This window comes from Harpia harpyja, chromosome 1, assembly GCF_026419915.1.
Source record: "Harpia harpyja isolate bHarHar1 chromosome 1, bHarHar1 primary haplotype, whole genome shotgun sequence".
Lineage (NCBI taxonomy): Eukaryota > Metazoa > Chordata > Aves > Accipitriformes > Accipitridae > Harpia > Harpia harpyja.
In genome coordinates this window covers 31498115-31525357 of record NC_068940.1, presented here as the reverse complement: position 1 = coordinate 31525357, position 27243 = coordinate 31498115, and the positions used below count along the sequence as shown (strand labels likewise).

At 50.9% G+C, this 27243-nt stretch overlaps 2 protein-coding genes across 2 annotated transcripts in view; both read right to left on the bottom strand.

Moving 5' to 3' along the window:
* Positions 1–2640: 2640 nt before the first annotated feature.
* Positions 2641–11281, bottom strand: LOC128140901 (tyrosine-protein kinase Srms-like). Its single transcript, XM_052785339.1, has 8 exons — positions 10655–11281; positions 8421–8542; positions 7382–7548; positions 6289–6427; positions 5620–5778; positions 4453–4634; positions 4135–4291; positions 2641–3767 (listed from the first exon to the last, which is right to left on the bottom strand). Exons 1-8 carry the CDS (start codon positions 11008–11010, stop codon positions 3574–3576), a joined length of 1476 nt encoding a protein of 491 aa, XP_052641299.1. The 5' UTR covers positions 11011–11281; the 3' UTR covers positions 2641–3573.
* Positions 11282–12269: 988 nt separating this feature from the next.
* LOC128140853 (peroxidasin-like) overlaps positions 12270–27243 on the bottom strand; it is a 50119-nt gene continuing 35145 nt past the window's right edge. Inside the window, exons 13-23 of the mRNA XM_052785267.1 lie at positions 25884–25996; positions 24444–24600; positions 22885–22993; positions 21959–22116; positions 19168–20671; positions 18572–18706; positions 17713–17921; positions 17004–17118; positions 16547–16640; positions 16104–16220; positions 12270–14738 (exon numbers count right to left, since the gene is read on the bottom strand). Coding sequence (XP_052641227.1) covers positions 16125–16220; positions 16547–16640; positions 17004–17118; positions 17713–17921; positions 18572–18706; positions 19168–20671; positions 21959–22116; positions 22885–22993; positions 24444–24600; positions 25884–25996 — 2690 coding nt within the window. The 3' untranslated portion in view covers positions 12270–14738; positions 16104–16124. The remainder of the gene's footprint in view (positions 14739–16103; positions 16221–16546; positions 16641–17003; positions 17119–17712; positions 17922–18571; positions 18707–19167; positions 20672–21958; positions 22117–22884; positions 22994–24443; positions 24601–25883; positions 25997–27243) is intronic.

Sequence of the window (27243 nt, the reverse complement as noted above, 5' to 3'; positions counted from 1 at the left end):
GTTCCCACGTTGCTGCAAGGCAAGTCGGATTTACAGCAGTGACCGAAGCATCGGTGAGTGGCTGCCCTGATGCCAGCGGCTCCCTGTCCAGTGCAGCAAAACTGCCTGAGAAAGCCCTGCTGAATTAAAGGGGATTTTTCTGAATGTCTGTAAAGTCTCACAGACTTGGGCTTCTGCTCTGCTGGGGGTGAAAAAGCAGGGAGAGCCCGATCCCTCCCCCCAGACTGCATTCCCAGGCAGCTTCACAGTATTGCTGAGAGCAAAGACCTTGGCATCGCTTTGGTTGCTTGGGGTGCCTGGTGCTTTTGGGGCTTTTCTTGCCCCTTGGCAGCACTCAGATGGGTTTAGGAAAAGTATCTGACAGACAAGCACATTTATTTTTGTGGTGTTTCCATCTCCACTGCTGTGGGTGTCAGTCTCTTTTCCCAAGTAATAAGTAATAGGATGAGAGAAAACGGCCTCAAGTTGCACCAGGGAAGGTTTAGACTGGATATTAGGAAAAATTTCTTCACCAAAAGGGTTGTCAGGCATTAGAACAGGCTGTCCAGGGAAGCAATTGAGTCACCATCCCTGGAGGTATTTAAAAGACGTGTAGATGTGGCACTTAGGGACACAGTTCAGTGGTGGACTTGGCAGCGTTAGGTTCACAGTTGGACTCAATGATCTTAAAGGTCTTTTCCAACTTAAACGATTTTATGATTCCAGCTGATTTCCTGTGTCTCGGGTCATCGTGCTGCCCCCTGTGGTGGGATTGCAAGGAATTCACTGGGCAACAGAAGCGAGACAAGCAAAGGGGCTCTTTATATACCATACCCCTCCCTAAGCATCCCCCCCCTTGCTATCGGAGGGACGAGCACCCACCTCTCACGGCACCAACCCCCACGGGGACGGACATCCCCTCCTCTGCTCCCTCGTGACGCTTGACGAGATGCCGTGTTTTGACTGTTGCTTAACTCACATTTTTGGGGAAAAAAATTAGCTGATGCTTTCTGCTCGCTCTCGGCCCTTGCAGCGGCCCTCGTGTCGCCCCACCGCCTCCGAGGAACTCTTACAGCAGCCGCGCATGAGAAATACTTCCTTTCATTGCCTGCCTCTTGCTGCTTGGGGAATTTTTTTTTTCCTCCAGCAGCTTTGCTTCCCCCTCACCCTTCAAAGGCCAATGTTGGACCTTAAAAATAGAAACTGTGCAGCTCAAATACATTGCGTTAGCCTGATGCTGTTTTCAAATGCCACTTGGTCAAGTTGAATCTGCAAATGGGGCACATGCCAGGCTGAAGCCAGAGAAGGCGAATGCCTTTAATGACAGTATTTGCAGTGCCCACTCCGGAGGGGTTTGGAAAGGATTGGGACCCCAGCAGCTCTGTCTTCGTGGAACGGATTTCGGTAAGACCCCAGTCCCTATAGTGGCCCCGATTTTGGGGGGGGGAGCTGCAGCGCCCTGCCCAGGCTGAGATCGTGGGAGAAGATGAGAAAATCTGGGCTCCCCCCCTCCAACTCTGTCTACTTTTAGGAAGCAAGTGATGACTCGGAGAAATGCCAAAACCCAGCAGATCGTGCAGGAGGGCGAACCCAAGCAGCGTCATCGGCTTTTCATGCAGCTGCGGAGAAGGAAGAAAAAACTGCTGTGGGCAACACCATGTCCCCCCCTCCACTCCACCCATTATGGCATTGCTATAGCAGAGTGAGCTGCTTTGGGGCCACACGTCTGATGGGACCAGTGCAGGCAGCGAGGGCTGCCCATCCATGCACCGCTGCTCCCCACGCCAGCCCCCCACCGCCCTATCACCCCATGCACACCCTTCTCCTCCTGCTTATTTTTTAGCTCCATCTGGTGGCAGCCAGACCTGCAAATTTAATATCTTTATTGCTGGAACAGCCTTGCCCTGCCTGCACCGCGCGTGTTCCTGCCCTTTCTTGGCATGCAATAAACCCATCACCTGCCGGACAGAGCTGCGGTCTTTAGTTTCTTGTGAAAGGGAATCTGGGCTGTGCACATGTGTGCTCTTTGCTCAAGTGTTTGATCAGGCCGCAAAATGTTTTGCAAGATGAGGGTCTCCGCTTGCAGCCGTGTCCAAACTCAACTTGTTGCTTTTTTCCAGCTGTGAACACTTGTAACGTGGAGCTGCTGCCTTCCCGGGGCACGGCCGCAGCTCCCGAGGGCTCAGCAACCGCCTCACCCTTGCTCGGGCATCAGAGGAAGCCTGGTTGGATCAGGAATTAATCACACCCCTAAACCACATTCCCACCTCCCCTTTCCAGGCCCCTCGTGCACGGAGACTTGCTCAATTAACAGCCAGACTTGTTTCTGCTCTTTTGCACAGCGTGGATGTTGCTCAGGCATGGAGAGTATGGCATAAACTTTATGTATTCCAACCCTGCTGTTGTTTCAGTCCTACCGGTCACCCCCTGTCTTGCAAACAGGCAAAATGTACTTGGCAGGAGAAAATTTATAGCCAGGCTGCCTTTCACCCACAGCACGTTGTTTTCCCTGCCATCAGTGCCCCAAGCACATCAGTGCCAGCCCCGGGGAGGCTGCCTGCACCAGCCCGGGACCTTGGCACTGCTCCTGGTGTTGCTTTTCAGTGAGTCCTTCCACCGCTGCCAAGGACAGCCTAGCCTCTGAGAGTGTGCATGGGTTGGAGGGGGGCAAAAGGTACTTGGCTGGAGCAAATGCTTCCCTCTAGCTTTGGGGGGGCACAAGAGGCTCAAGGTCCCCCTGTATTGCCGTACCCTGGGACCGGCGAGGAGCTGGGGGTGGTGGGAGCACCTCTTGGCTTTGCACCATGGGCGTGATAAAGAGCAAAACAGCGTTTTATCGAGTGCTGCCTCTGCCGCCTGCACCTGGGCAAAGGAGGCATTAAATATTTGAACCCACATACGCATTTTTCTTGGAATAACCACAGGACGGTGAGCGAGGCAAGGAGCCAGAGCGGAGCAGCCCAGGCAGGAGCTGCCTGTGCAGGGTCCTCGGGGCAAGCTGGGCTGTTGCCTGGGATAGGGGTGGCAGACGCACACGAAGGTTTAATGCACACCTGGATGAGCAGAGACCAAAGAGACACGAAGATGGTTATATTTGTGGTTGCAAGAGTGGGACTGGTTGCAAAACATTGCTTCCTGGGCAGGGAGGGGAGCAGCGTCCACCGATGCCCTGCAAGGACTCACGTGGATGGATGCACACGCGTTTATTGATAAATACACCGGACACTCACTACAAGAAAAATCAAGCGGAGCCACAACTGAACACAAACTGCAAACCTTCACGTTGGCGTGGGGAGCGGCAGGGACCTCCCACCCTACTGGCTGAATGAAGATGTAAACTCTGGGTGATGCCTTCACTACCACAGGGCTTTTCCAGACTGCTACACAGCCAAGCGCTGGCAACGAGTTCTCCACGACTCGTTGCCTTTTCCCTTAGCCACCTCCCTGCATCCTGACCGAGAAGGACCATGGGCTGGTTTTGGGGGGATGTGCTTTCCTTGGAGCCATGTCAGAGGGCAAACCAGAAGGAAGGAGCTTCTTGGCAAGAGCGGGCCTGGAGGGGCTTGTGCAGGAAGGATGGTGGGAAGAGGTCCCTCAGGAGAGGGAGCTGAGCAGCCGTCTGTAGATGAAGCCCAACTTCTCCCGCAGGGCCAGGAAGGTAGGACGCTCCTCCGTGTTGCCACTCCAGCACTCCAGCATGATGCTGTAGATCTCGGGAGGGCAGGAGCTGGGCCGGGGAAGGCGGTAGCCCCTGGTGATCTGCCGTACGGTTTCTTGGTTTGTCATTCCTGCAAAGAAGGTGAAAATGACCCTGAATCTAATGTCCCCAGAGGATGCCCTGAAGGTACACCTGCGTGGGCCATGATGTCAACTGGCGCTGCTGTGAAATGGTGTCTCTCTGCCAGGAGGCTGGTAGAGCAGAGGCTGGGGGAGATCATCCAACCCAAACCACCTTCCTGCCCCCAGCTCCTGCATCTACTCTGCAAGCACTAAAAGTCCCTCTAAGCAATCCCCAAAGTGGACAATAACTTGCTCACGCTCTAGGAGCTGCTTCCACATCCCTTATGGGAGGGACGATATAACAATTCATGACATGGTGGCTTTTGGGGACTGTGGGCCAGCTGCCTGGCATGTGGAGGGGGCTGGCAGCCCTACCTTCATACGGGATCTGTCCATACGTGAAGACTTCGTAGAGCAGAATCCCATAGGACCAGACATCGGACTTGAGGGAGTAGGTGCGGTAGTTGGCTGCCTCCGGGGCTGTCCACTTCACCGGGATTTTAGTGCTGCTGCTGGTGGAATAAATGTCATCCTGAAAAGCAATGGGAGGACAACGGGTCATGAGGGATGGTATGATGAACACAGCTGCTGCTTTTGGGGCTTTGCTGGGGCTGCGGGCTGGGAAAGGGGACGGCGGGGGAACGGCTGCAGCGTGGGGCAGCTTGGTGGCCTGGGGTGATGGGAGGGACCCACCTTGAGGAGCCGCGCAAGTCCAAAATCAGCGATTTTGCAGGTGAGTTCCTCTCCCACCAGGATGTTTCTGGCCGCCAGATCCCGGTGGACAATATGCTTCTCCTCCAGGTACCTCATCCCATCTGCTACTTGGCAGGCGATGTTGAGCAGGTGGGAGGTGCCCAGGGACTTCCCTTCAGGACCTGTTAACCCAGACGATCCAAGCGTTGGGGGCAATCTAGCAACATCTATTTTGGGTTTTCTGGTTTGGAAGGAGACCCTGCGCCATCAACGTGGGATCAGGGGAACGTGTAAAATCTCGAACTGGAGGTCCTGCCTAACAGTCCTGGTTGTACTGTGTGGGAAGTTCAGCACAGCCATGTGCTCCTCAGGAATGGGACTGGGGTGAGCTCTGAAGAGCGCCTTGTGCTGCTACGAGGGTGCAGACATCCATGGCTCGTTCAAAGCTAAAGGTGACCTTCTGCCATGCAAATCTCCAGCCAGGCCTCTCAACCTGTCCTACCTGCAAGCTCCAGCTCCTCCAGCACCAAATGCTGCTGGAGCCCCAACCAAAAACGAGGTCAGTGTGGGGGAGGAGGGGATTTTACCCACCAGAAAAACAGGTTGTGGTGGGAGCAGTTTGTCTTGTTTCCCTTCAAGAATGATTACTGGGTCAGGAAAAGAAAGGCCAAGAAAAATAAACCGATGGCCGGGTGATGAGTAGACCACGGCCTGTTACTAGCTCTGCGCATGAACAAAACCATGCTGCCGGCGCAGGAGGAGGTTTGGCCATTTCGTTCCTAACAAAGGCAGAGTTACCCAAACACGGCAGTGGGGTTTCTGTGCACTGGTGGGAGCTGGCAGACCATGGGTGGGTGAAGAAGGAGGGATGAAGGTTCCTACCAACATGGTTGGGCTCCCAGGGACTCATACGGACCCAGCCCACGCAGACACCAAAAGGATCACGCCAGACTGTGTCTTTGGGTCTTGGGGTCACCCGAGACCATCTCCACCAAGTGCCCATGGGATGCTCTGCATTACCACTGAGCTAAACAGGACCCAAACCAGGTTTGCACTCTCTGAGGGTCCCCACTCGGGTTCACAGGACCATTCTGGGCCACAGAAAGCATCCCCAGAGCAGCACTGCCCCAGGAGCCCGCTCCCCGTGGTGCCGGCATGGGTACTCACTGTTGAGGTAGCTGTGGAGGTTGCCTTTCCGCATGAGCTCAGTAATGATGTACACGGGCTCATCCAGCGAGCAGACGGCGTGTAGCTGGATCAGCTTCTCATGCCTCAGGCGCTTCAGGTTCTGAATCTCCTTGGTGAAGTCTTCTGCCTTCATGTCAGCTGGGGGAGAAAGCCAGCGCAGCTGTTACGAGCTACTTTCTTACATGGACGTTGGGAGCTCAGCACCTCCAACTGGGATAAGGACATTTTTCCTCCTCACAGCCCACCCCTGCTCTCAAAGTTCATGTCTGCACACATTGTGTCTCAGATCCAAACACCCAAGAGACGCTTTCCATGGGGCTTTGCCATTTTCAGGATCATAATCCCATCAGGACTTGACTTATCACAAACCCATTGGACTTGACTTGCCTTGACTTATCACAAACCCATTGGACTTGACTTGATGCGACTTATCACAAACCCACTGGATGGAGCCACTTTATAAAGGTGCAGCCCAAGCTTAGGTGGGTCCACAGAAATAGTCCAGTGGCTACTTGCCAGGTCCTACCACAGTTCGCTCGATAAGACAGACGCAGCGACCAAGAGGATTAGGAAACAAAAGGGGGTGAACGATGTGGCAGTGAATGAGAGACCCAGTTGGCCGCTGTTAACCTCTGCTCCTCCACCTACCTTTTATGATCTTGATGGCCACCGGCACCGTGTTCCTCCACAGTCCTTCCCACACCTCTCCAAAGTAGCCCTCGCCCAGCTTCCTCCGCAGGGTGAACTCCCAGCGCGGGCGCTCCCAGCCGTCCCTCTCGGGGGGGGTCTGCAAAATGGACGTTGTACACTTGGACCGGCCAGCTGGGTAGGACCTGCTGGTGGAGCCCACACCAGCTCTTGGTGCCCACTAAGGTCCACCGGCCACAGAGGAGGGAGCAGGACTTGGTGCTCCACCACCTGCGTTGCACTGGGGCTGCAGGCTGTGCGTTGCTTTTTCCCTCTGCTAAATGTTCATTGGGGGTACAAAGCATGTGGGGCATCCTCTGCATTACCCCTGCTGGGAGCCGACATATGCAAGGGGGGAGATTTTTGGAGGCTACATGAAATATTAGGAATTCGAGTCATGATTCACTCCTCATCAGACCTCAAACGTGGCTTTTTTCCATTTCCACCAATAAATAAAAATGAGTAAATGAATATTATTGCATATTATGGCTGATTCAGACTTCGGCTCATTAAGCATTTATTTCATCTTACACCTTTCAGTTTCACTCTCGGATTATTCACATGTTTAATTGTTATTTCTAAGTCATAATCGGTGGATGGAATTCTAATCAGGAAATGAGTCAGCAATTTGGGATTAATACTCTAATTGACTTTATGAGTGCCACACTAATTGGCATGGAAACTATATAAAAAGCAGTGTGGTCTTATTATACTCTAGGAAAAAAATTGGAAGTGCAGGTATTTCCAGATTCAGTATCAAAGGGATTTGTAACAACGCAATTTCTAGTCTTCAACATGGAGAAGACATTTCAGAAAGGCCTGTGCATTTTGACCGCTCAAAAATACGTATAAATGCCATGCCCTGGTCTTAACATGGCTGATAAAAGGTGATGCTGGCAGCTATATTAATGGTGTATTTTAAATTCAGTTTTATAAACCTCAAATCCGAAACGGATAGACTAATTATTGCTATTTTTTCCCTAATTTCTCTTTCCTTTTTTCCACCCTGGCCATCTCTGGGACCTTGGCCGAGCCGTGCCGCTGGCGTACGCACCGCGGGGCTGCAGGGCTGCAGCAAGGGGCTCTGGATGACCTTCCAGTGCTCGGTGTAGAAGGCGAGGAGCTCCTCCATGTCGGGGAAGGGATGCCCCTTCTGGATGTAGAGGCTTCCCCCGGGGCTCTTGCAGATTCGGAAGTGGCTGACCTTCGTGTGGTTGCGCACTGCGGGGAAGCCCAGGCGGGGGAAAACTCAGCTTGTGCAATCGCCGTCTCCTTCCCATCTCCCTGCTGACTCTCACCCTCTCTCCTTTCCAGGCATCCAATCTATTAATTCACCCTAAAGCAACCTAACTCGCCCCTGGGGTGTTACATCCCACTCCCCATCACCCCTTTTGCTCCCACCTCCTGGCTCAGAAGACTCCTGGCCACGGGCGAGTGGGGCTCATTTGGACCGGAGAGGTGATGCTTTATTAGCAGGGATAATTCCCCACACAAACGAACTGCTCGGAGAGTGGCAGAGCTCATTGCTGCTCGAGGTGGATAAACCTGCAGCGGCTGGACGTCCCGCAGGCACATTGCAGCCCAGGGGACCAATGGGTGGGATGCGGGGTTCGCCATGAATTTTTGGGGGTTGTTTTTACATGGATCGGACCAGACTGTAACAGCACTGCCTGGTCCGAAGCCCCCCTGAATTCAAATTTCTGTATGTGGGAGCAGCCCAGGCCCTGGTAGTCTGGAGTGGCAGCATATTTTTAGACAACCCTCAGATGACAAAAGCTGCTGGAATGAAATCCTGGGAGTCTGTGCCACGAAACCATCATTAAGCCGCTGTGAATTGTTTATGGCTTCCGTACGCTGGACGGGAGAAATGTACTTTCCTTTGCCGCAGTAATTCGGCAGTCCATACCTGCATCTATTAGCTTTCCCTACGCTTTCAGAAAGCAGTCAATTCACTTTAACAAGATGCTGTAAAGCACTTTAAACATATTTCCATGTTTTTCACCCCTTACTGACCAAGCCAGGAGCTGCCCCTAAGGAACAGCCTGGTTCCTTTCCCTGTGCTAATTTTCTCTGGATAATTGCTACAAAATTACCTGAGAGAGAGTATTCGCCCTTGCTGCTCTCACTGTCGCGGACGAGGAAGGAGCCGTGCTGGTTGGGAGGCGAGAGGAGGAGCTGCTCGGCTTCGTTTCGGCTGATCTTGCTGAAGTACCAGCTGGGTATAATAAGAATAAAGCAGAGCAAAGGGGTTAGTGTGGTGCAAGGAGACGATGCACGGATGGGGTCACATCCACCCCAGGGGCTCTGGCACCTTCTGAGCCAGGGAGGGGGAGCAGCTCCCTCCCACCGTTTTGCTCATCCCTGGCAGCCACCAAGCGAGCAGCACGGCGGCCAGTCTGCGGCTCAGAGCCTGTAAATGCGGCTGCCACGCTCACCATTGCCAGCCTGCGTCGGGGCTGCTTTGTTGGATTGGTTTTGCGGGCACTTGTTGCGTTTTATTGCAGCTCGCTGACTGCAAACCGTTTTCTCCAGCAGTGTCTGGTCACCGCTGTATCAAGCTGGCCAGGTCTCAGCTCCATCCCAAAATCAGGAGGTTTACACTTGCGGCTCTGCGCAGCACCTGGGCTGACAGCCTGCGGTAAATAAAGCACCGACCACCTGGTGCTGCGTGGAAGATGCTCTGGTTGGGTTGCACCCATCTGTCCCGCCACAAGAGCAACAGCTACAGACACAGCATCGCTTTGCACTTCTTGACCTGCGGCTGATGGACACAACCAGCTCTCAGAGCGCCTGAGCAAATCACATCAATGAAAACATCTCTGGGAATTGCCCTTTGCTGCTCCAGACACAGCAGCACTGGTTGGGGACCTCAGCAGCACCAAGCCAGGAGGGAGGACCCAGCCAAACCCCTCTTCTGTGCCCAGTCAGCACCCAGATTCATCACCAAATCTCCAGCAAGAAAAGGCAGGTTGGCTGGCTGGGTCCCGACTCAGCGGGATGCATGGGAGCGTGGAGAAGATGCTGCTTCATCCAGGCTAATACAGCCAGGACGTGAGAAGCCCAAGATTTCGTCATGAGCTGGGATCGCCAGCGTCTGAGAAGCCGTGCAGGAAATTATACGTCGTGGGGTTACGGCAGCTGAACAAATTACCACCCAGCTCTGACCCGCGGCTCCGCAGAGTCTGCGTGCTTGCGGCTCGTTCCAGCTGCAAAGCCACGCACGTTTGCTGCCAACCGCCCTCCCACGCCGCGGCATCCCCCTCGCCTCCATCCTCGGGACGGGGCTGGGCACGAATCATGCACGCACACGCGCACGCTCGGCTGTAGCCTGCCCGACTGTTTTGTGCAACGGGACCAAAGCAGTGAGCCGACCCCACGGTCCTCGCCGGTGCAGCGTCTCCCATCCCACTGGCTGCAATCACTGCCTCTGCACATCAGGGCCCCTTCCCAGGTTCCCCCCGCTCCTTTCCTTTACTCCTGCTCCCGGGCAGTGCGGGGGGAGTCTGCAGGGTGATGACACCCACCCCGTCCACACGCTCCCCATTGCTCTGAGTGACTCAGAGCCTGGTGCAGAGGGAGCAGCAGTGTCTCGGGGCGCTTTGCCCGGCGTGTCGGGACCGGGCTGCCTTACACAACGATGAGCCTGGGCTTTCCCCAGCTGAGGGAGGGCTGAGACATCAACCCAAGCTCCGTGTTGGGTGGGAGAGGCACTGACAGGGAGGGAGCCCCTGGCCCCAGATGAGCAGGAGCCGGACGGCAGCAGCAGCACCACGGCTTGACTCTACAGAGCTCCGGGCTTCCCAGCAGGTCCCAACCCAAACTGCTTCTCCCCACACTCCTGGGCCCTTTGTTAGGGCTCAGGTACAAGCTTCCCCAGCTCCCTCCCTCCCCGCTGCCTCCCCTTTAATGCGGGGCAAGAGGGAGAGGAGCTGGAGCAAGCAGGAGCCCATTTATTTGGCACCGTAGCTGCACCCGTGTGCACCATCGCGTCGCGTCCCAGCCCGGAGCCATCCCACCTCGTGTGAGGGTGATGCGCCCGGGAAGGGGGACCAGCATCTCTGCCCCTCGGTGCATCCCCCCCCAACCCTCGCTTGCTGTGCTGAATATCTCCACCCCACTGCCGTGAGCTGCAGGAGCTTCACGGCAGGGATGCCCGAGGGAGGGCAGATCCCCACTCAGTCCCACCACCGCCGATGGCAAAAGCAGGGGATGAGGAGCTCGTGCTCCCTGCCATCGCAGAGGGCGAGCGCTGCCTTTCCCTGGGCAGGGACGTGCCACCCTGGTCCAGCCTCCATCCCCCAAGGGGTCCAGAGCATCGGATACTTACGGCCGGTGAGCGGAGGTGCCCTGGCTGAGGTTGGCCACGTACGCAGCGGGAACGTACCCCATGGCCGGTTCCCCCAGCAGCCGCCGGGCTAAGACATACTCTCCTTCTTCTCTGAGGACACGAAGTTTGTCCCCTGCGCTTACGCTCAGTTCCTCTGCGCTCCGGGCTGTGAAAGCGTATAAAGCGATAAAGAGAGAAGACTTGGGGATGAAGGAAACGGAGTTCGGCTCCGAGTGCAGCGAAACGGAATCAGAACCAAGATACCCCAGCGAGCAGCTCTCCGGCACGGAGCGGGGACGGAGCTTGTTCCAGAAGGACGTCAGGAAGGTCAAACGCTTCCGGACAAACTGCTCCATCCCCGGCGGATGCGGTGGATGCAGTGGTCTATGCCACCGCTCTTCTCGAGGCCGGAGGGAGGGACGATGCAGAGGTCATGCCGCCGGCCGGGCGGCTCACGCCGCCGTCCTGCGTCCCTCGCGCACGTCTGGGCGCTCGCCGGCCCTTCCCGGCGAACTTCCTATTTCTGAAAGTGAAACTGGTTGATCTGGTGGGACGAGTCTGCAGGTGGGACGAGTCTATAGGCGGGAGTCCCACGGGCACATCTGGGAGCCGGGCACAGCTGGAGCCAGGCTCGCCGCTCTCGGAAAAGAACGGCTTTTTTTTTTTTTTTTTAATTATTATTTTACAGTCTGCTCTCCTGCTTGTTACTAGAGCACCCGTAAACACAGCTCTCTATTCTTCAAGCAGCTCTTGTGACAAGTGGCTGACTCGAGTTAATAGTCTTGATCTCACTTGTGTGGGAGGGTATTTTTTTTTCCATAGGAAAATAATTGCATCCACAAATATGCGCGAGTTAAAATAGAATTAAGGAAATAACCTTTGAGGAGATCTGAAGTGGTTTAGATATTTGCTGGGTGGATATTGTGGGGTTTATAACACAAGATCCTTTTTCCTTTCGGTCTGCAATGACCTCCCAGGGTTACCCCGCTAAAGCATTTGCCTCCTCTCACTAATTCCCCATTGCAAAGGATCTCTAGGGAATCCCCTTCCCAGATCCACCAGGATCTGGTGCTTGCTGGCATCCAGCAGAGATGGGTCCCCCTCAGCACCAGGAGGTCCTCATCTGATGCAGGGTCTGGATCAGCCCCAGGTGCCTGCTTGGCATCCTGAGCCGAGCCCCGGCACGCAACCCCCCCGGCTCCTGCTGCCATCAGCACACCACGCTCCTCGCGGTCCTGGTCACGCTCGGACGCAGACATGCTACAACTCCCCCGCCGAACCCCAGCAACCACAGGCATCGGCCAAAGGACGGAGATTCCCACCTCGCATCTTACATGTGTGCTTTAAGCCGCCTGAAGATCGCTGCTCCGGTGAGAAATCTCAGTGCCAGCCCCCCCCCACAGCCCCTGCCTGGGTTTTGTCATTTAACTGTTCCATCTAATTAGTGGGAATTTTGCGCCTGGCAACTCCGCTCCTGGCCTTGAGCCCATTATTTTGATCCTCCTCTGCTTGTAATTGGTCTGGGTAGCTCATTTTGGGTGTGCAGTTGGGTTTTGAAAGAGGATGCTTAAAAAAAAAAAAAAAAAAAGGAAAATTAATTGTAGGGGTCTAGGTTGCAGACTGCAACTGTATGGTGTATGAGGAACAAACTGGACCCATCCCTGGGTCAACAGCTCTAGGCCTGCCATGTCCCGCGTCCCGGGTGTCCCATGATGCCCAAACAACCTGCAAAAGCTGGATTTCAATATCTGGGTTTGGGGGTCAGCTCTTTCCTCACCCTCTCCCAGGCAGAGAAGCCCAGGACAGAGGGCAGGAGTACACAGCGCTCCGTGAGCATGCCTGGCACGTTGCTGCACAGATGGAAATGAGGAAAAAAGGGAGTCTTTAATAAAATATTCTGCTCCCTACTTACCAAAGTAGCACCTGAATATACGGGTAATTCCCCCAAGATCTTCCCCCACCTGCCCAGCACACAGTGTCACCCTCGGCGGCACGCAGGGATGTGTAATTTCTCTGTGTATTTTTCCCACTTCAGCATGGGGAGGGGAACAGAGGATGGAGCGCAGAAAGGTTTGCAACACACGGGGAAGGGACACCCCCTCTGCTGTCCTTCTGCAGCGCTTCTGGCAAGTCTGCTCCTCACCTCGCACTCCATCAGGAGGAAAATGGGCTGCTTGGTTATGCATTTAGAGATTATCTGATTAGATCAAGCACCAAACGTTTATGCCTTACTGTTTTGAATGAGGACTTGGTAAACTTGTGGTTTGCAGAAGGAGACTGGAGACTGATTTACCTTTATTGACCTTTGCCAGATTAGGTTCTCTAGTGGTACAAGCAATAGACAAGTGCAGCTGATTTATAACACACAAGGCTTTGGATCTTGATTTGCACCTAAATGAAAGAGTACTTCAAAATGACAAACATCCCTGAGGACTAAATACTGCCTCTGAGCTGAACTTACCAGACATGCATAACACACTCATCACTGCAAACCTGTGTCTGCACAGGACACGCACACACAGCTCAGAGTCCCACGCCAGGAAATAGCTGATAAATCACCACCTTTCTCTAGTATCTTTTTTATTTTTCCTATTAAGTTCCAGGAGCACCCCTGCTGCTTTGAATCCCTTTGATACTATAAAACACCTAAAAATAAAAAAAAGAAGAAAAGAAAAAGCATGTTCATAAAAGTTTCTGGTCCTTGCACTGTGGGAGGGAAGGTGGGAGGATGTAGGAAAAGTGAGAAAGATAAGGAAGGCACAGATATCTGATGGATCAAGTATTTTCTCTTTAGTCCCTGTGACCAGCTAACAAGGATGTATTAAAAACTGATCTGTCCACAGATTTGGGGCTATGGTGGATACACAGGGACCTTAGTTCTAGCACCACTAAAAAGCACCGCCAAAGAGCAACAAAACCAGAAGACTTGTTCAGTAGAGCTGGTTACATAGTCCTGGTTTAGCTGCAGAGCACCTGGGAGCAATAAACACAAACAGCACTTTGCATTCATCCATGTGTCAAATACTGCACATAGTGTTCTCCCGTACTAATTGACAGAAAACAGCAGCTCCCCTCCACTAATGAGAGCGCCCATTACATCTAATTATCTGAGGTTCTGTTCCAGGTCCTGTTACGTTTACACTCAAAATACGTCTTCCAGCAAAGAGCCTTTTAGGAGGAAAAAAAAGGGAAGACAAACATAAATCCAATTAAACCCCTAAAGGGGCAGAAAGTTGGAGAATGCAGGTCACGCCGAGGAAAACGTTTTTGAGCACTGGGCACGTAACGGTAGGTCACTCGCAGGGTCACGTAACCCAGGATGTGCCACTCATTACCCGAGGACTGGCAAAACACAGCAGCTGATCAGGGCATCAGGGGCAGCCACGGTCTGCTGTGTCTGGCATCCCATCCTGAAGCACCCAAACAGCCAGGAGACTTCCCCAGGCCTTGGGTTCACCTCCTCGCTGCTGGCAGGGACGGCAAGCCCAGCCCAAACGGTGCTTGCCAGGGCCCTGAGGTTCCTCTTGCTCCTTCTGTTGGCATGAGAAGATGGCTGTTTTGGGTTTCTTGTTTGGTTTTTTTTGGTTTTTTTTTTTTTTTAGATTTCTCCAGATGCTTCCTGGCACCACAGTGCATATGAGAAAGATTTTGCCTCTTAATGAATTCTTTCAGTTGGGTGCCCGTGGGACATTTCAGACAAGGGGAGGTAGATGACGACAGCATTGTGTGGGAGGAGGACAAGAGCAGAACAGTGGCACTAAAGCAGCTTCAATAATTCTCCGTTTCCTGGGGACTGCGGAAGAAAGCGGCGTCTCGGCAGACCGCTGGTCTGTCCCCATCAAAGAAGGCAGAGCCCATCCCAGGGAGGCTGAAAAGGGCAGGAACGGTCCAGGGGCCGAGGGGCTCATAGGCAATCAGTGCAGAGGGTTCAATACAGGCAAAAGGACAGTCGTCTTGGGACAAGGAGCGGTACAGGAGGTGTGAGAGGAGGCAGAGCATCGCGGGGTCTCGTGGCTGCTTTCTGAGCCCTGTAGGAGTGGGTTGGACTGGCTGGTGGAGAGCGGGAGTGCAGGTCACGGGGCACCTGAAATAGCACAGGAAAGCAGAAAAACTCTATGGGAGGCAGCTGGAGGCAGAGCGAGCTGTTTGTACAGCACCTGGCAGGTCCGGGGCATGCAGAACTGCAGCACCAAAACAGCAACAGCCCTTTAAACCCACAGGAATACTTTTCAGGGACCCCGTAAACCCTAGAGTGCACTTCAAGGATCTGAAATGATGGCAAGAAAAAGCTAACTCACATGTCACACTGTAATTTATGTCAAATTTCTAAAGGGGAATCGCTGTTCGACTGGAAAATCTGTAAGGACCAACACACCAAATCAGACTGGAAAACTGTGGCCAGCCTACAGGCTTCCCCTTCTGCTTTCTGCTGAGATTACCGGCACAGACCAGCCTTTGCTTGCCCTATCCTGTAATCTAACTTCCAGAGGATTCTCCTTCTAGTACAGACTGCCTGGCAGAACAACACTTCTGCATAACTCCTCTGCTCCTGTCCCTGGAGTAATCATTTGCAACACATAAAAACCATTAAAAACCTTCTCCAGACTGGCAGGTGCCAGTGAATTGTTCATCCTCTTTTTCAAGGCTGCGGAGATCTCCATGGAAAGTGGGCTAAGGGAGCTCAGTCTGTGCTCTCCGTGCCCCTAAACAGCAGGGACCAGAGGTCTGGCAGCTTTCTGCCAGCACCCTGCCACAGCTGAGCAGCAGCAGGAGTGCCCAGGCTGGCAAGTGCTGACAGTGACTTTAGACATGCACTTCACAGCCTTGCTCCCTTGGCTCAAGCTGAGCAAACAGAGGACTGGTGCCTTCAGAAGAGAGGTGCACAATGACTCAGATGTTGAGGGGGAAATCTCTGCCAATATGTAAGCAAATGTTGGATTGCTCCATCTGCCCAGATGTCCTTGTTTCCCTGAGGGGGAACCAGTCCATCTACTCCATCACTGAGCTTTGTGATATCTCTCTCCCCACAAAGGTCCTTTGGAGGCTGTTGGATTTGGGGTTATGATATTAAGTGTTGTTAGAAGAAACCTATCCAGAGTCCCAGAAGAATAGGCCTGAGAGACCTCGCCCAGTCCACCTAGTCCATCCTATACTTAAGTCTTACCCCATCTTTGCCAAACCAGTTCTTAAAAGACCTCCAGGAATGGATACGCCACAACGTCCCCAGACAACCCACTCCAGTGAGTCACTAATCATTACTGGTAGAAATGAGTGTCTAACCTGCTGCATTTAAGCCTATTACCTCTTGTCCCATTCATCACCAGATTGCTCCATCCCTTTCTGCAACAGCATCTTCTGGATGTGAAGACTGCTGAGGTGTCCCACCACACGCTCAGCAGCACCACATTGATCCACCACTTGGATCCCAGCCCAGAACAAACACACTGACCTTATACGAACAGTGACATGGTCATCTTTTTCTCCATTTGTCTCCAGTCTTCTTCCCCTGTCCATGAGTGCTGGTGTTCCTGTGGTGCCACCTCAGCTGGCTCTCTAGTACATTCACCTAGTGGGGATGAGAAAGAGGAGTCTGCACCATTGCACAGATAGTCTTTAACCTGTCTCAAATACAAGAAGAAAGTGCTGGCTCAAGTTACTTTTGCTGAGGCTCAAACTTGCGTTTTACCCTACTGTCGTAGAGGTCTGAGCTCACAGAGCTCAGCTTCATCTCTTCTCTCCCTACTCTACCTCTTCTGTACCTGTTCCCTCTGATCGATGGTTGCTCTTGGCTCTGGAGGACACAGAAGTAGCAGAAGCTGCCTGTAGCAAATAGCTAAATCCTGCTCCTGGGGTGACTCCACGGAAGACAAACATTGGGGCACAAAGTTTTACCTGTTTCCGTAGGGAAGCAACTGTCTTCTCCAGTTCAGCCACAAGGGACTCGAGATTCTCTCTGGAGGAAGGGCTTGGAGAAGGCGCCTCATTTCTGGGGTCAGGGATAAAAAATGAAAGGGATTATGCAAATGTCAGCTTCCTGGGTGAGAGAATCATTCTGCCTGCTCCAACATCAGCCTCCAAGTAAGCGTCAAACAGAAGGGCCTGACTCCCAGATTCACCTGCCAAGAGATGCCAGCCAAACAGCCACTCAGCCCAGGTATTTAAATATCGGAGTCAGGCTCTGCACTAAAGTGTTGGAGGACTTTGACCAAGCTCAGCATCTACCTACTGGAACACCCCTGACCTCCAGACCTCTGCAGAATGACAATTTCAAAGGTCTGAATGGACTGAGTTATTAAAAACTTTTCTTATCCTTCATAAAATGGAGGTAAAAGAAGCGGTGATACTACACCTGGGGAAGGCAGGCTTATGCTTGGCAGGGTTTTCCTCTGAGTAGCTGAAGCCAGGAGACCTCTTGCTTCGGAACCGCTGAGAAAGAGCCCTGAATTGCCCACGTGTCTGGCAGTCTTAGGAAGGAAGGGAAAGGCTGCAGTGAGCACTCGTGTTTAAAGCAGAACCATGTGGATTGCAGGCAGCGCTGCCCTCCTTCACCATCCGCCCCGACACAATTCTTATGCTGGAGAGGAGGGGGCAACCAAGGTGTGTAACAGGGCATGCATCACGCATGGATTCCCATGTGTCAGCTGGACATCTGTACCCAGAATATAGCACAAAGGGACTATGGCAGGATCTGTGGTTTAATGGCAGAGTTTTACAGACTCCCAAATGAACCTGTAAAGTGATACATGGTGGGGATCGCCATGCCTACGTCTTGTTTCAGTCTGTCCTCCAGGCATGTGCTGTTGGCTGCTGCCAGAGACAGAAGCCCTCAGCTAGGTGAGGTAGGTCCCTTCCAACTGAAATATTCTATTCTATTCTGTTCTGTTCTATGCTGTTCTAAGCTGTTCTGTTCTCCTCTTTGCATCCATTTGCTGACAGATGGTTCTCATGGTGTAGCATGAAACCAGCTCCTGGCATTTCATATAAGCTGACAGCACGTGATGAATGCCCCCCAGAGCCATCCCCATGTCAGTCAGTGCTAGAGCAGCCTCCTTCCTTACCCTCACAACAGTCCTGCCACAAGCGGAGGTCCACCACAGGAATCTCTTCACAGCCGACCATGCCCTGCGGGTACGATGCCACCCGGAAGACATCTCTCTGGAGCTGCTGGATGTGGTCACCGTTGTCACAGATGACACGAGCAAGGGATGTCTGTCTGATCTGAGTCAGCTGCGCCGGTGTGAAGACTCCAGGATTCTCATACCAAAATCTGCAGGGGGTTGTAATCACAGCATGACTCAGGAGTAGGAGAAGAAGATGGGGAGTGACGCTGGGAGAGGGAGAAGTGTTCCCCTACATCTGTGTGGCAGCACCCACGCCCCTCAAAAAGGACCTTTTATTCTGGTGTCAGGCAGCTGCAAACACAGACTGCCCTTTTCTGAACCCAGGAATCCCCGTGAGCTGCTGGTTGGAGCTGCAGGATGCCACCACCTGCAGGTACAGCCCCTTGGAGGGGAATCCCAAGGCTCAGACAGCTCTGCTGTAGCACGTTGGGACACGGGTGAACAATGCTCCTGCCCTAAGTGTATCATGGGGCAAAGACGTGTCTCATTCACACAAGCACCAAATAGGAATTGGACGGGAGCTCCTGTGGACATTTGCTAGCATTTTCATGACACATTGGGCACATCCTCAATGGTGCTCAGTGTCCTGCAGTGAAATGAGAACCATTAATTCAGGAAAGGACACATTGACAGTAACTGTAGCAAGTCCTTTTGCAAATGCACAGGACAGAGGAGACTCTTCCTTGTATCCTAAGACCAGAAATAATAAAAAATTACAGGTTCTCTTCCTCCCTGTAGGGAGCAAATCCCCCCAAACAGAATAGCAAAGACTTTGGGTTGACTGCGATGATAATACCTGTCTCCATCCCTCAGCCTTCTGAACTGTGTCGTTAACAGGCACATCAGCGTTGGTCCAACTCTGGTACCAGGAACAAGATCTTCCACCATCAGTGCTGGAAATAGGTCAATATTTTTGGTAGTTCCATATAAACTGCAGGATAACAGATATTAAAAAACAGTTAAAAGACTATCGAAGAGTGGGGATAATATAAATCTGATCCCGTCATAGGAATTTGTACGCAAGGAACTCATCTGAACAATATTTATAATGGTCTTATCTAAAAGACAATGGGATAAAGGCCTGCCTTGGAAAGAGGCAGCCAGTGCAGATAGGATGCAGTTTAGTCTCACTGGAAAATAGCTCCAAGGCTCAATCTGCTCCCAAACTACACCACAGCAGTGCCTGATGACATTCCACTCAGAACCAGACGGATCACTTGGAAAGACCTCATTTGTCTTACCCTGTTCTTAAACCACAGCTATTACCCTATCTTAACATCTCTGGGTAGCAATATCTGGGAAGATTATTTGATGGGTGTCCTGGGAGAAGCAGAAACTTTTCACTGACTGATCTCCAGCGATTTTGATGCTTCCAAGTCCAGGCTACAATACCTCCTGAGCTTTTCTCTGATCTCCAAGTTCTTGATCTCATTTCTGAGGTCCTCAAACTCCTGTGCAGATGAGAGGTTGCAGAAGACCCTGAAGTCGTTGTAAGGTGGGATGCCATGGTCTCGCCCTCTCTGGATGTTGATAGCAGCCAAGTCCAGTGAGACAGAGTGTGCCATGGAGAAGAGTTTCTCCGTCAGCTCCATGTTGAGGAGTTCGGAGGGGACGCGCATTTTCCCAGGAACCCCAAAAAGCCCACGGAGGAGGGGGTCAATCCCACCCTCCTGCATGATCCTGAAAGGGGAGAAGAAGGCCTTGTGCAGGGGGATGTGGCCTTGGCGGATGGGCTGGAAGGTTTCGTTCAGCCGGTACAAGATGGGGTTGATCAAGGTGTGCCCAAAGCGGAAGGCAGCAGTGGCAAAGGCGTTGAGAATCCCCGCGTTGACATTGGGGTCGTAGCCTTTGTACTCACCCAGCATCTTCATCCCAGCTTCCCCCAGGACCTTGGGGAGCCACTGGGCATAGGTGATATACTGCATCTGGGCACCCACAATCTTCCGTGCCTCGTGATACAGGAGATCTCCATCCCAGTGGGGATTGAGGGCCGACAGCTCTGTGGCAATGCGGTTGTGCTCCCTGAACCAAAGCGTGTGCATGGCCGTGAGACCCAGCTGCTCATTGGCACGGTGGTCTCCTGCCAGGAAGCACGGCACGGGGCTCTCGTTCTCATCTCTCATGCACTCGGTGGGTGGCCCCACAGCAAAGGGAAGGAGATACTTCCCCGAGCTGGGCACAACTTGCCCTCGCTTCAGCAGCCCATTTTGGCTGCTCACATCCCGCAGCTCCCGTGATTCCTGCTCTGTGCTGCCGTAAACATTGGAGGCATCGATGTAAGACGTCAAGTGGTTGATCTGCTCCCTGGCGTAGACAGAGTTCATCAGCAGGGAGGTCATCCCGCTGCCGCACACAGGGCTCGAACGGACAAAGAACATGCAGCGCCCGTTCCTCACGCGGGGGTCGTTAGCAGGGACCATGACGGAGAAGCAAGGCGGGTCGTTGCTGCACACCTCGCTGCAGGGTGCTCCATCTGAGAAGCGGGACATGCTAATGGCTGCCACCGTTTGGTCCATGTCGTGGTCCAGAAACTGGCCCCACTGCATGAGCATGTGTGTGAACTGGTCATCGGGGGTGACGGTCTCAGTCCCGACCATGGCGGTAGAGACAAGGCGAGGTAGAGGAAGGGGCAGGTCCCTGGCATCTTCTGCCATGGAAAACCCCCGGGGGAGGTTAAATCCGTTCTGGTAGGCGGGTTTCAGGAGCCTCTGGAAGGCTGTGAGAGACGCACCCCACATCGGGTGCTGGAGGTTGTTGCAAGAGCCGTCATGGGTCCTGTACTTCTTGTGGAAGCAGATATCCGAGCAGTTCGGTGTGCGGCGGTGGGCAGAGCAGCCCGACAGGTTGGCAATCATGTTCAGGTAGTGAGGGGACACCAAGTCATTGTACCGATAGCCTGCGAAGGTAAAGGCAAAGCACCAGGTCAGACCACGGCCACGGCAGCCATCCGGTTCCTACTAACCCGTGTAAGGGCTCCGTGTGAAACCCGCTGCTGCGTGGGCACGGGAAAGCCAGCTCTCTGATCGTCGTGTTGCTATGTAATTTATGGAAGGCAAATGAAGCACAGGATCATATCAGTCCCACAAAGAAGAAAAGAAGGGGAAAAGAGTTTAGTATAAACTGCACAGAGGTGGAAAGCAGAAATGTTGGGACTGGTAGACCAAACCGTGGGGGTGGTCTCAGTCTCCATTCTAGGTTTATTTTACGTCTCTCTGGGTTGTTACTGCAACCTCGAGCACCATCAACCATCCAAACTCTACGTGACAAGCAGCAGGGAAGCTGTGGGTGACTGCCAGGGCGCTACGCCATGCGAAAGCACTGAATAATGCTGTGCTGTGCGGATGCTGACAGACCAACGAGGAGGAGAGGCTGGCAGTCCGACCAGCTCAGACGAGACCTGCAGCCTGGAGAGAGACTCCTTGCACCCTGGAATACACCCAGGCAGGAAAAAATATTTACGGGCCCCAAATGTACATGCCTGCTACATGATGATTCACACGTATAGGTAGAAACATGCAGTGTCACGGGAATGCCTGTTGTATATAAAGGAAGTCCCAGCTAGCAAGTTTTGGAGTCCAGCTGCTGGATGCTTGGACATCACTAAATATTTTTGGTGTTGCATTGCTTTGTTGCTTGCTATCCTGCCTCGATAAAAGGAACCCGAGTGGCTGGAACCCATCAGAGTTTGTAGCTAAGAGGTCAAAATAGTAGGGAGACAGAGGAGTGATATCCCCCTTCTGCTGTTACAGCATCCGAATACTCCAGAGTTTACAGTATTTTTCTCGTTGCCACTTGGAGGGCAGGACACATCTCTGACTACGCTGCTGAGGGACTGAATCTCAGATCCACAAAGGTACTCCTTTGTGAGTTAGATGGCTAAATATTTTTAAAGATTAGAGCTTCCACAGCCAGTCAAGAAATCTTTAGCAAAACGGGGAACTGAAAACACTTTCCTGAGTACCGGGTTGGTATGGTAAACGCAAGACCAGCCCTCCAGCTGTTATGAAAACTGTGAGATGTAAGAGAGAATTGCAACCCAGAGAACACATTTCTTGATATGCCCCAAATTGACCTGGACTTTTGGTACACCGTTGCACTTTTTAAACTTTCTGCATGTCTACACGTTGTTGTTTTAATTTAATCCTGCACATGAAGTTAAGAAGGGAAATAAAATCTCTCCTACCTGTGACATTCATATCCACGATTAGACCTTGTTGCACGTGTTCCTGAATCAGCTGCAAGGTCCTTTCAAAGATCTCACCTGCCCTGGCTGTTTCAATGGTGTAGGGGTCCCGGGGGTAACGGAAGAGAGCCAGCAAGTCATTGGGCGTCTTGGGGCGTCTGTTTCAAGGAATTAGAAGTGATGCGGGAACATTAAAATAAATAGACTCTGTTCAGAGCAATGAAACTCTACAGGCAGCAAGAGTCAGGCTCTAAGCCTGGTCTGGTGCTTGACCCCCAAAACTAGTGCATAAGGCCCATGTGGCTTGCCTGCATATTGCAGATGATTAAAGAAAGGATATTTTTCCCCAGGAAAATACACATATTTAATTTCCTCAGCATCTCTTGTTTTTTTCTGCCATAGTAATTTATTTTTCACTTTTCAACAGCTGAAACCCAGAGGTTTTGGGCTTAATATAAACTATCTTTTCAATAAAAACATATATTGGGGTGGAAGAGGAAGGAATTACCATTCACTCAAGAAGTCATTTTTCACTGAGGAAATGGTTAGAATATTATATTATTACTTCTGTTCACCCTACACAAAGTCAGTTGCATTTATAAAATGACTATGCTGATTATTTTCTTTTCTATGCACTGTCTCTGGAGGCAACTCCAGCTGACAAAATATATGTTGCAGATATAAGTGACATTAAGAGGTGATAGTCGTGTACCAGATTCTTCCAGAATCCCAAATGCCCATTATGAAGCTCTATCACATCCTTACATCCTACATGGCGCAGCTTCAACCTCCGATACTCAAAACAATACCGTAGCTTTCATTTGCGGATTGTCAACGACAAAATGAGATTTGAGAAAGCTTCATTCATTGTCGTTCTTATCTCTTTTCTCCTTCAAGTCTCAGATCGTGGCACTTCACGCACTTACTTGCTAAACAGCTCAGTGCGTGTTGAATTGATGGCGTGGTCCACACTGCTGATGGCTTCCCGTATTGATGTGGCTACAAACGTGTCGCCACTCCGACCGACGTCCGTGGCTTTCCAAAGCAGAAAGAAAGAACAAAATATCCTAAATTCACCTCGATATTAATTTGCCTTTCAAGCTCAAGAAATTCTGTGTATCAGTACAAGCCCTGTAGTTACTCCACTGCAGGTCAAACTGCGTTTCCATTTGCAACATAAACATAATGAATTTATTTTTTTAAACAGATATTCTGAAGAAGAAATTAACTGCCTGAAGGTGATTTTTTCAGGAGATGGCTGCAGAACACATAGTCAGAGTTTGCTCCTGTATGGCTTTGCAAATAAATGCCTGTTTTGGTTGGTGGTTAAACTGGAAAAAGAAAATGTAAAAATCACAGTGGGTTAACCCAAAATAATGTATTTAATTCCCACAAAGGAAACTTCTAAAAGTCATGAAATTCATTTGAATGTATTGCTCATATATTAATTTTCCATTCGTGGAACACTTCTAATTCAGTTCAAATTTAGTGTTAACACATCAGAGACATCATTTTAAATCAAAAAAGAAAGCTGTTGTTTGAATACCTTCAGAAGTAAACACATGTATTCTTAAAAATTACTACAGAATGCATTTCCTAAGCCATGGCCCTTGTCACGTCTGTACAAACCAGTTCCCATTTGGCTACTGGTGTATTCAATAGCCCGCTGGAAAATGAGATATCAGTCAAGAATAAATCACAGAAATTATTTTAGGAATAATTTCAGACAACAAAGAGATTTCAGATTATTCTCAGCTCCTTGCATACAATCCCTGTATAGAAAATGATACTAAATTCATCTAATAAGATACTCACTATCGATGCTGGTTATTCCTGCGTGCTTGAGGAATAGCCCCTTACTTATATTTTTAACCTTATTGCTTGCCTTTGATTTTTTTTCCTTGCCAGTTCTTCCTTATCCTCTAAGAAGTACAATTTCCACTCTTGACCTCTGGTTTGACTAGCAGAGGAGCGCTGCTCCTCTTTATTCATTACAGCTTCCCTAATGCACAGAGCAGTAGCTTGAAACCAAGCGACTTATTTCCCATCCCCAAGGGTCCGAGCAAATGTTTAAAACCCTGCATTTGCAGCGACAATGTTGTTTTCCTTCTCCCTCCCCTGGCGTGCGAGGTTACGGTCAGACGATGACTTGTGAGCGTGTTGGCACATTTTAATAAGTTTCTCCCTCCCAGCAGAGACAGTAACTACACGCACGCCGACAGCTCGGCTTGCAGGAGGCGGTTTAAGACAACACCTTTGGCTTTGCAGGGAGCAATTGCAGCTCAGCTGAGAAAACAGCGAGGAGCAGCTGGGAGGTGCATGGGCTTTCACAACCGAGCGACTCCGATCACGCCTGCGAGGGACCTGTCTGCAAAGAAGCTAAAGAAATAACAGAGTTATCCGTTCAAAGTGGCATCAACACAGCATAGCCCTTCCTCACGTGAGAGCAAGAGAAGACTCACGAGGACCACAGGAGATACCCTACCAGTGATGGTGAGCTGCATAGCGCTGGAGGTGAAGCCAAAGGGGTTTCTGGCTATGCACTCGTATCTGCCCTGGTCAGCCACGCCGAGGTCTTGAATGGAAAGGGTCCCGTCTTGGCTTATGTGGAACTTGCCGCTCTCTGTGATCTGGATACCCTCCTGTTGTACCATCAAAAGACAGAAAACGTGTCAGGGTATGGAAAGCTTCCCATCACCCCAGCCTTCAGCCTGTTCAGCAAACCCGCAGACAGATGCAATGAACTAACGTGGCCACCAGATGTTAGCATTGCTCTTCCAAAGAAACCAGAAAGCTATCCAAGGACATCTGGTCCTGCCTGGACCCCCAGCAAGTTCCTTCTGGACCTCCTCCTGGTCCACCTCCAGGCACTCACTGCAGGGCACAGCCAACCCACCCATTTCTCGGCACTTCTTACAGATGGGCTGGCTGGAGTGAGTGCTGTGCCCTGATGCTGTCACAGAAGTTTCACGGCACATAAAGTAAGTCTAAATGTCTTCAGTTTGGGGACAACCTGAAACTGATGGATTTTTGCTGGCCTTGAACTGCAGATACCAGCTTTTGCTGGCTCTGGGCAGCATCGCTGATCAAAATGCTGCGAGCAGCAGCACGCTCAAACCCAACCTCTCAACCTGTCTGGTAGCAGAAGTGGCTTCAGGTTTTACTTTTTTGTTCACCTGTTTTCTTACCATCTTTCTGCTGCCCTGCCCCAGTCTAATGCTTACTCTGCTGCCCTGCCACCAGGCTCTTTTCTTCTTCTCCTACTGTTGGCTGGAGCCCACCTCCCATGAGACCTCCGCAGGGTAACTGAGGCTCAAGCATTTTCCCCTCTAATTTGTTCTGTGCCTGACTGCGCTCAAAGGCAGGGCAGGTCCCACTGAAGGTCACAGGTACTACAGCACAGCAGGAAAAAGTCTGAAGAGCTTCATCTAATAAATTCTTGAAAAAAGCAGCCAGGCTGCAGTGTGATTTTGAGGGATTGTGGCTTTGCCCCATCAAAGCTGGAGCCAACTGGCAACATCCAGTTCCACCACTGGGAATCCTAGAAATAAGGGCAAAGTACTTAGAAAAAAAATCCATTTTCAGTTTTTTCCAGGAACAGCCGATCAAGCGTTTCTAACATCCTGGAAAGTCACTGGCTTCAAGTTACTCATTTGGAAGGAAGAACAAGAGAAAACAGGAACATGGATTGCAAGGCTTCGAGCCTCAGAAAGAGCACCATTCTTTTAGACCATTAAAAACCCCAAATCAGTGGAAACATTGGTCCTTAAATTTTCATCAAACACAATTTCTTCCATGTGCATTGCACAAACTGATTTAACTAGTTGAGCTGGGAGAGGCATTTAACGAGAGAGTTGTTTAATGCCCCCACGGAGGAGTGTTCCTGCTTGCCGGTGACTGTCGAGTACATGATATCCCCTCTTACTTTGACCCAGGTTATGGTGGGCCGTGGATCTCCTTGGGCAGTGCAGGTAATGGCAACGTCCTGGCCTGTCTCTGCCACCACGTCTTGGGGGGGATGAAGGAACACGGGTATCACTGTGCAACACGGGGAAAAAAAGTCACAAGTGCAAGAAATGCATCAAAGAAAACAGAGAAATCTGTGTGCAAAACATCTCCGTATGGGCAAACCAGGGCTGCTGGGCTCTTTCTGCTGTTGCAAGGGCTCTTCAAAGGGGTGTCAGTTTACCCGTGCTCTCTGTCTCTCTACCAAGTCCTCTGTAATTTACATTCATTATTTTCTGCTCCTGTGTGTCTCTGTAATTGTGGGGCAATTACATAGGAATGTGCTGGGTTCTCCGTCATTTACAATCGTTAATTCAAAGGCTTTCTAGAAAAGATGCTCTAGCTGAAACAAGGATCGTCAATTGATTCAGGAGTTATCGGACGAGGCTCTCTGGCAAGTGTTAGTCAGGTCAGATTAAATAATTATATTGATCTTACTGGTCTTAAAATATTCTGTGAATTCTGTGCTTGAAGCATCACTAATTTCATGTTTCTAGATAGTTGCCTTCCCTCCAGTCTACCATTAGTAAAATTCTGCCATGTTTATGAACAAGCAGGGATGTTTGCTTATTTAGAACAATTATTTACATGGGAACAAAAAAGAAAATTAAAATATGAAAGCATTCCTGTGTCACTCGTATTTTACAGAGGCTTGATTTTAGAATACCTAAATTTAAGTTGAACCTACGACCTGGTTGCTAATGTTTAAGACAAATGTGTCCAGAGCCAGAGTTAAATCTTCCCGAGAAGGAATCATTTTGTTTTGCAGAATATTTCATTTTAAAAAGAATCTTACAATTCATTCTGTAGGAAAGCCAAAATTTAAAAATAGAAAAAAAAACCACTAAGAATTTAATTAATACGATTTTCTGTAAATTATCCAACAAAAATCCTTTGTTTCCTTTCCCAAAATCATTTTCTTAATGACAACTCCCCAACATATTAAAGGGCCCCATTTTTCACTCAAACTGGTCAGATATCAGAGCTCATCTGATGGCTGTTAAAGGTCATTTCTGATCACATAACCTTGCCCTAGTGTTTATTTGTGGACATGCCAAATGATACCATCCCGTTCCCTGGCCACACCAGATGACTTTCATTCCCACGGTTATACTTTTTCTGGACTACCAGATAAATTTTCAAGGAACACTGAAGCAGCTTCTTCCAATTTACAATTCTTGGCCCTCTGGAAACCTCTTTAACGTTTCCCATCAACTGATGGAGCTCTCAGGGCTAGATGTCTGCTCCCAGGCAAAAGCAAAATCCCATCCCATAGGAAC

Excerpts from the sequence above, each read along its gene's own strand:
- LOC128140901 (XM_052785339.1), bottom strand. The coding sequence starts at position 11,010 with ATGGAGCAGTTTGTCCGGAAGCGTTTGACCTTCCTGACGTCCTTCTGG. Across the intron at positions 7,549-8,420 it reads GGGCGAATACTCTCTCTCAG|TGCGCAACCACACGAAGGTC; the intron begins GTAATTTTGTAG and ends GCTTCCCCGCAG. Across the intron at positions 5,779-6,288 it reads GGCCATCAAGATCATAAAAG|CTGACATGAAGGCAGAAGAC; the intron begins GTAGGTGGAGGA and ends TTTCTCCCCCAG.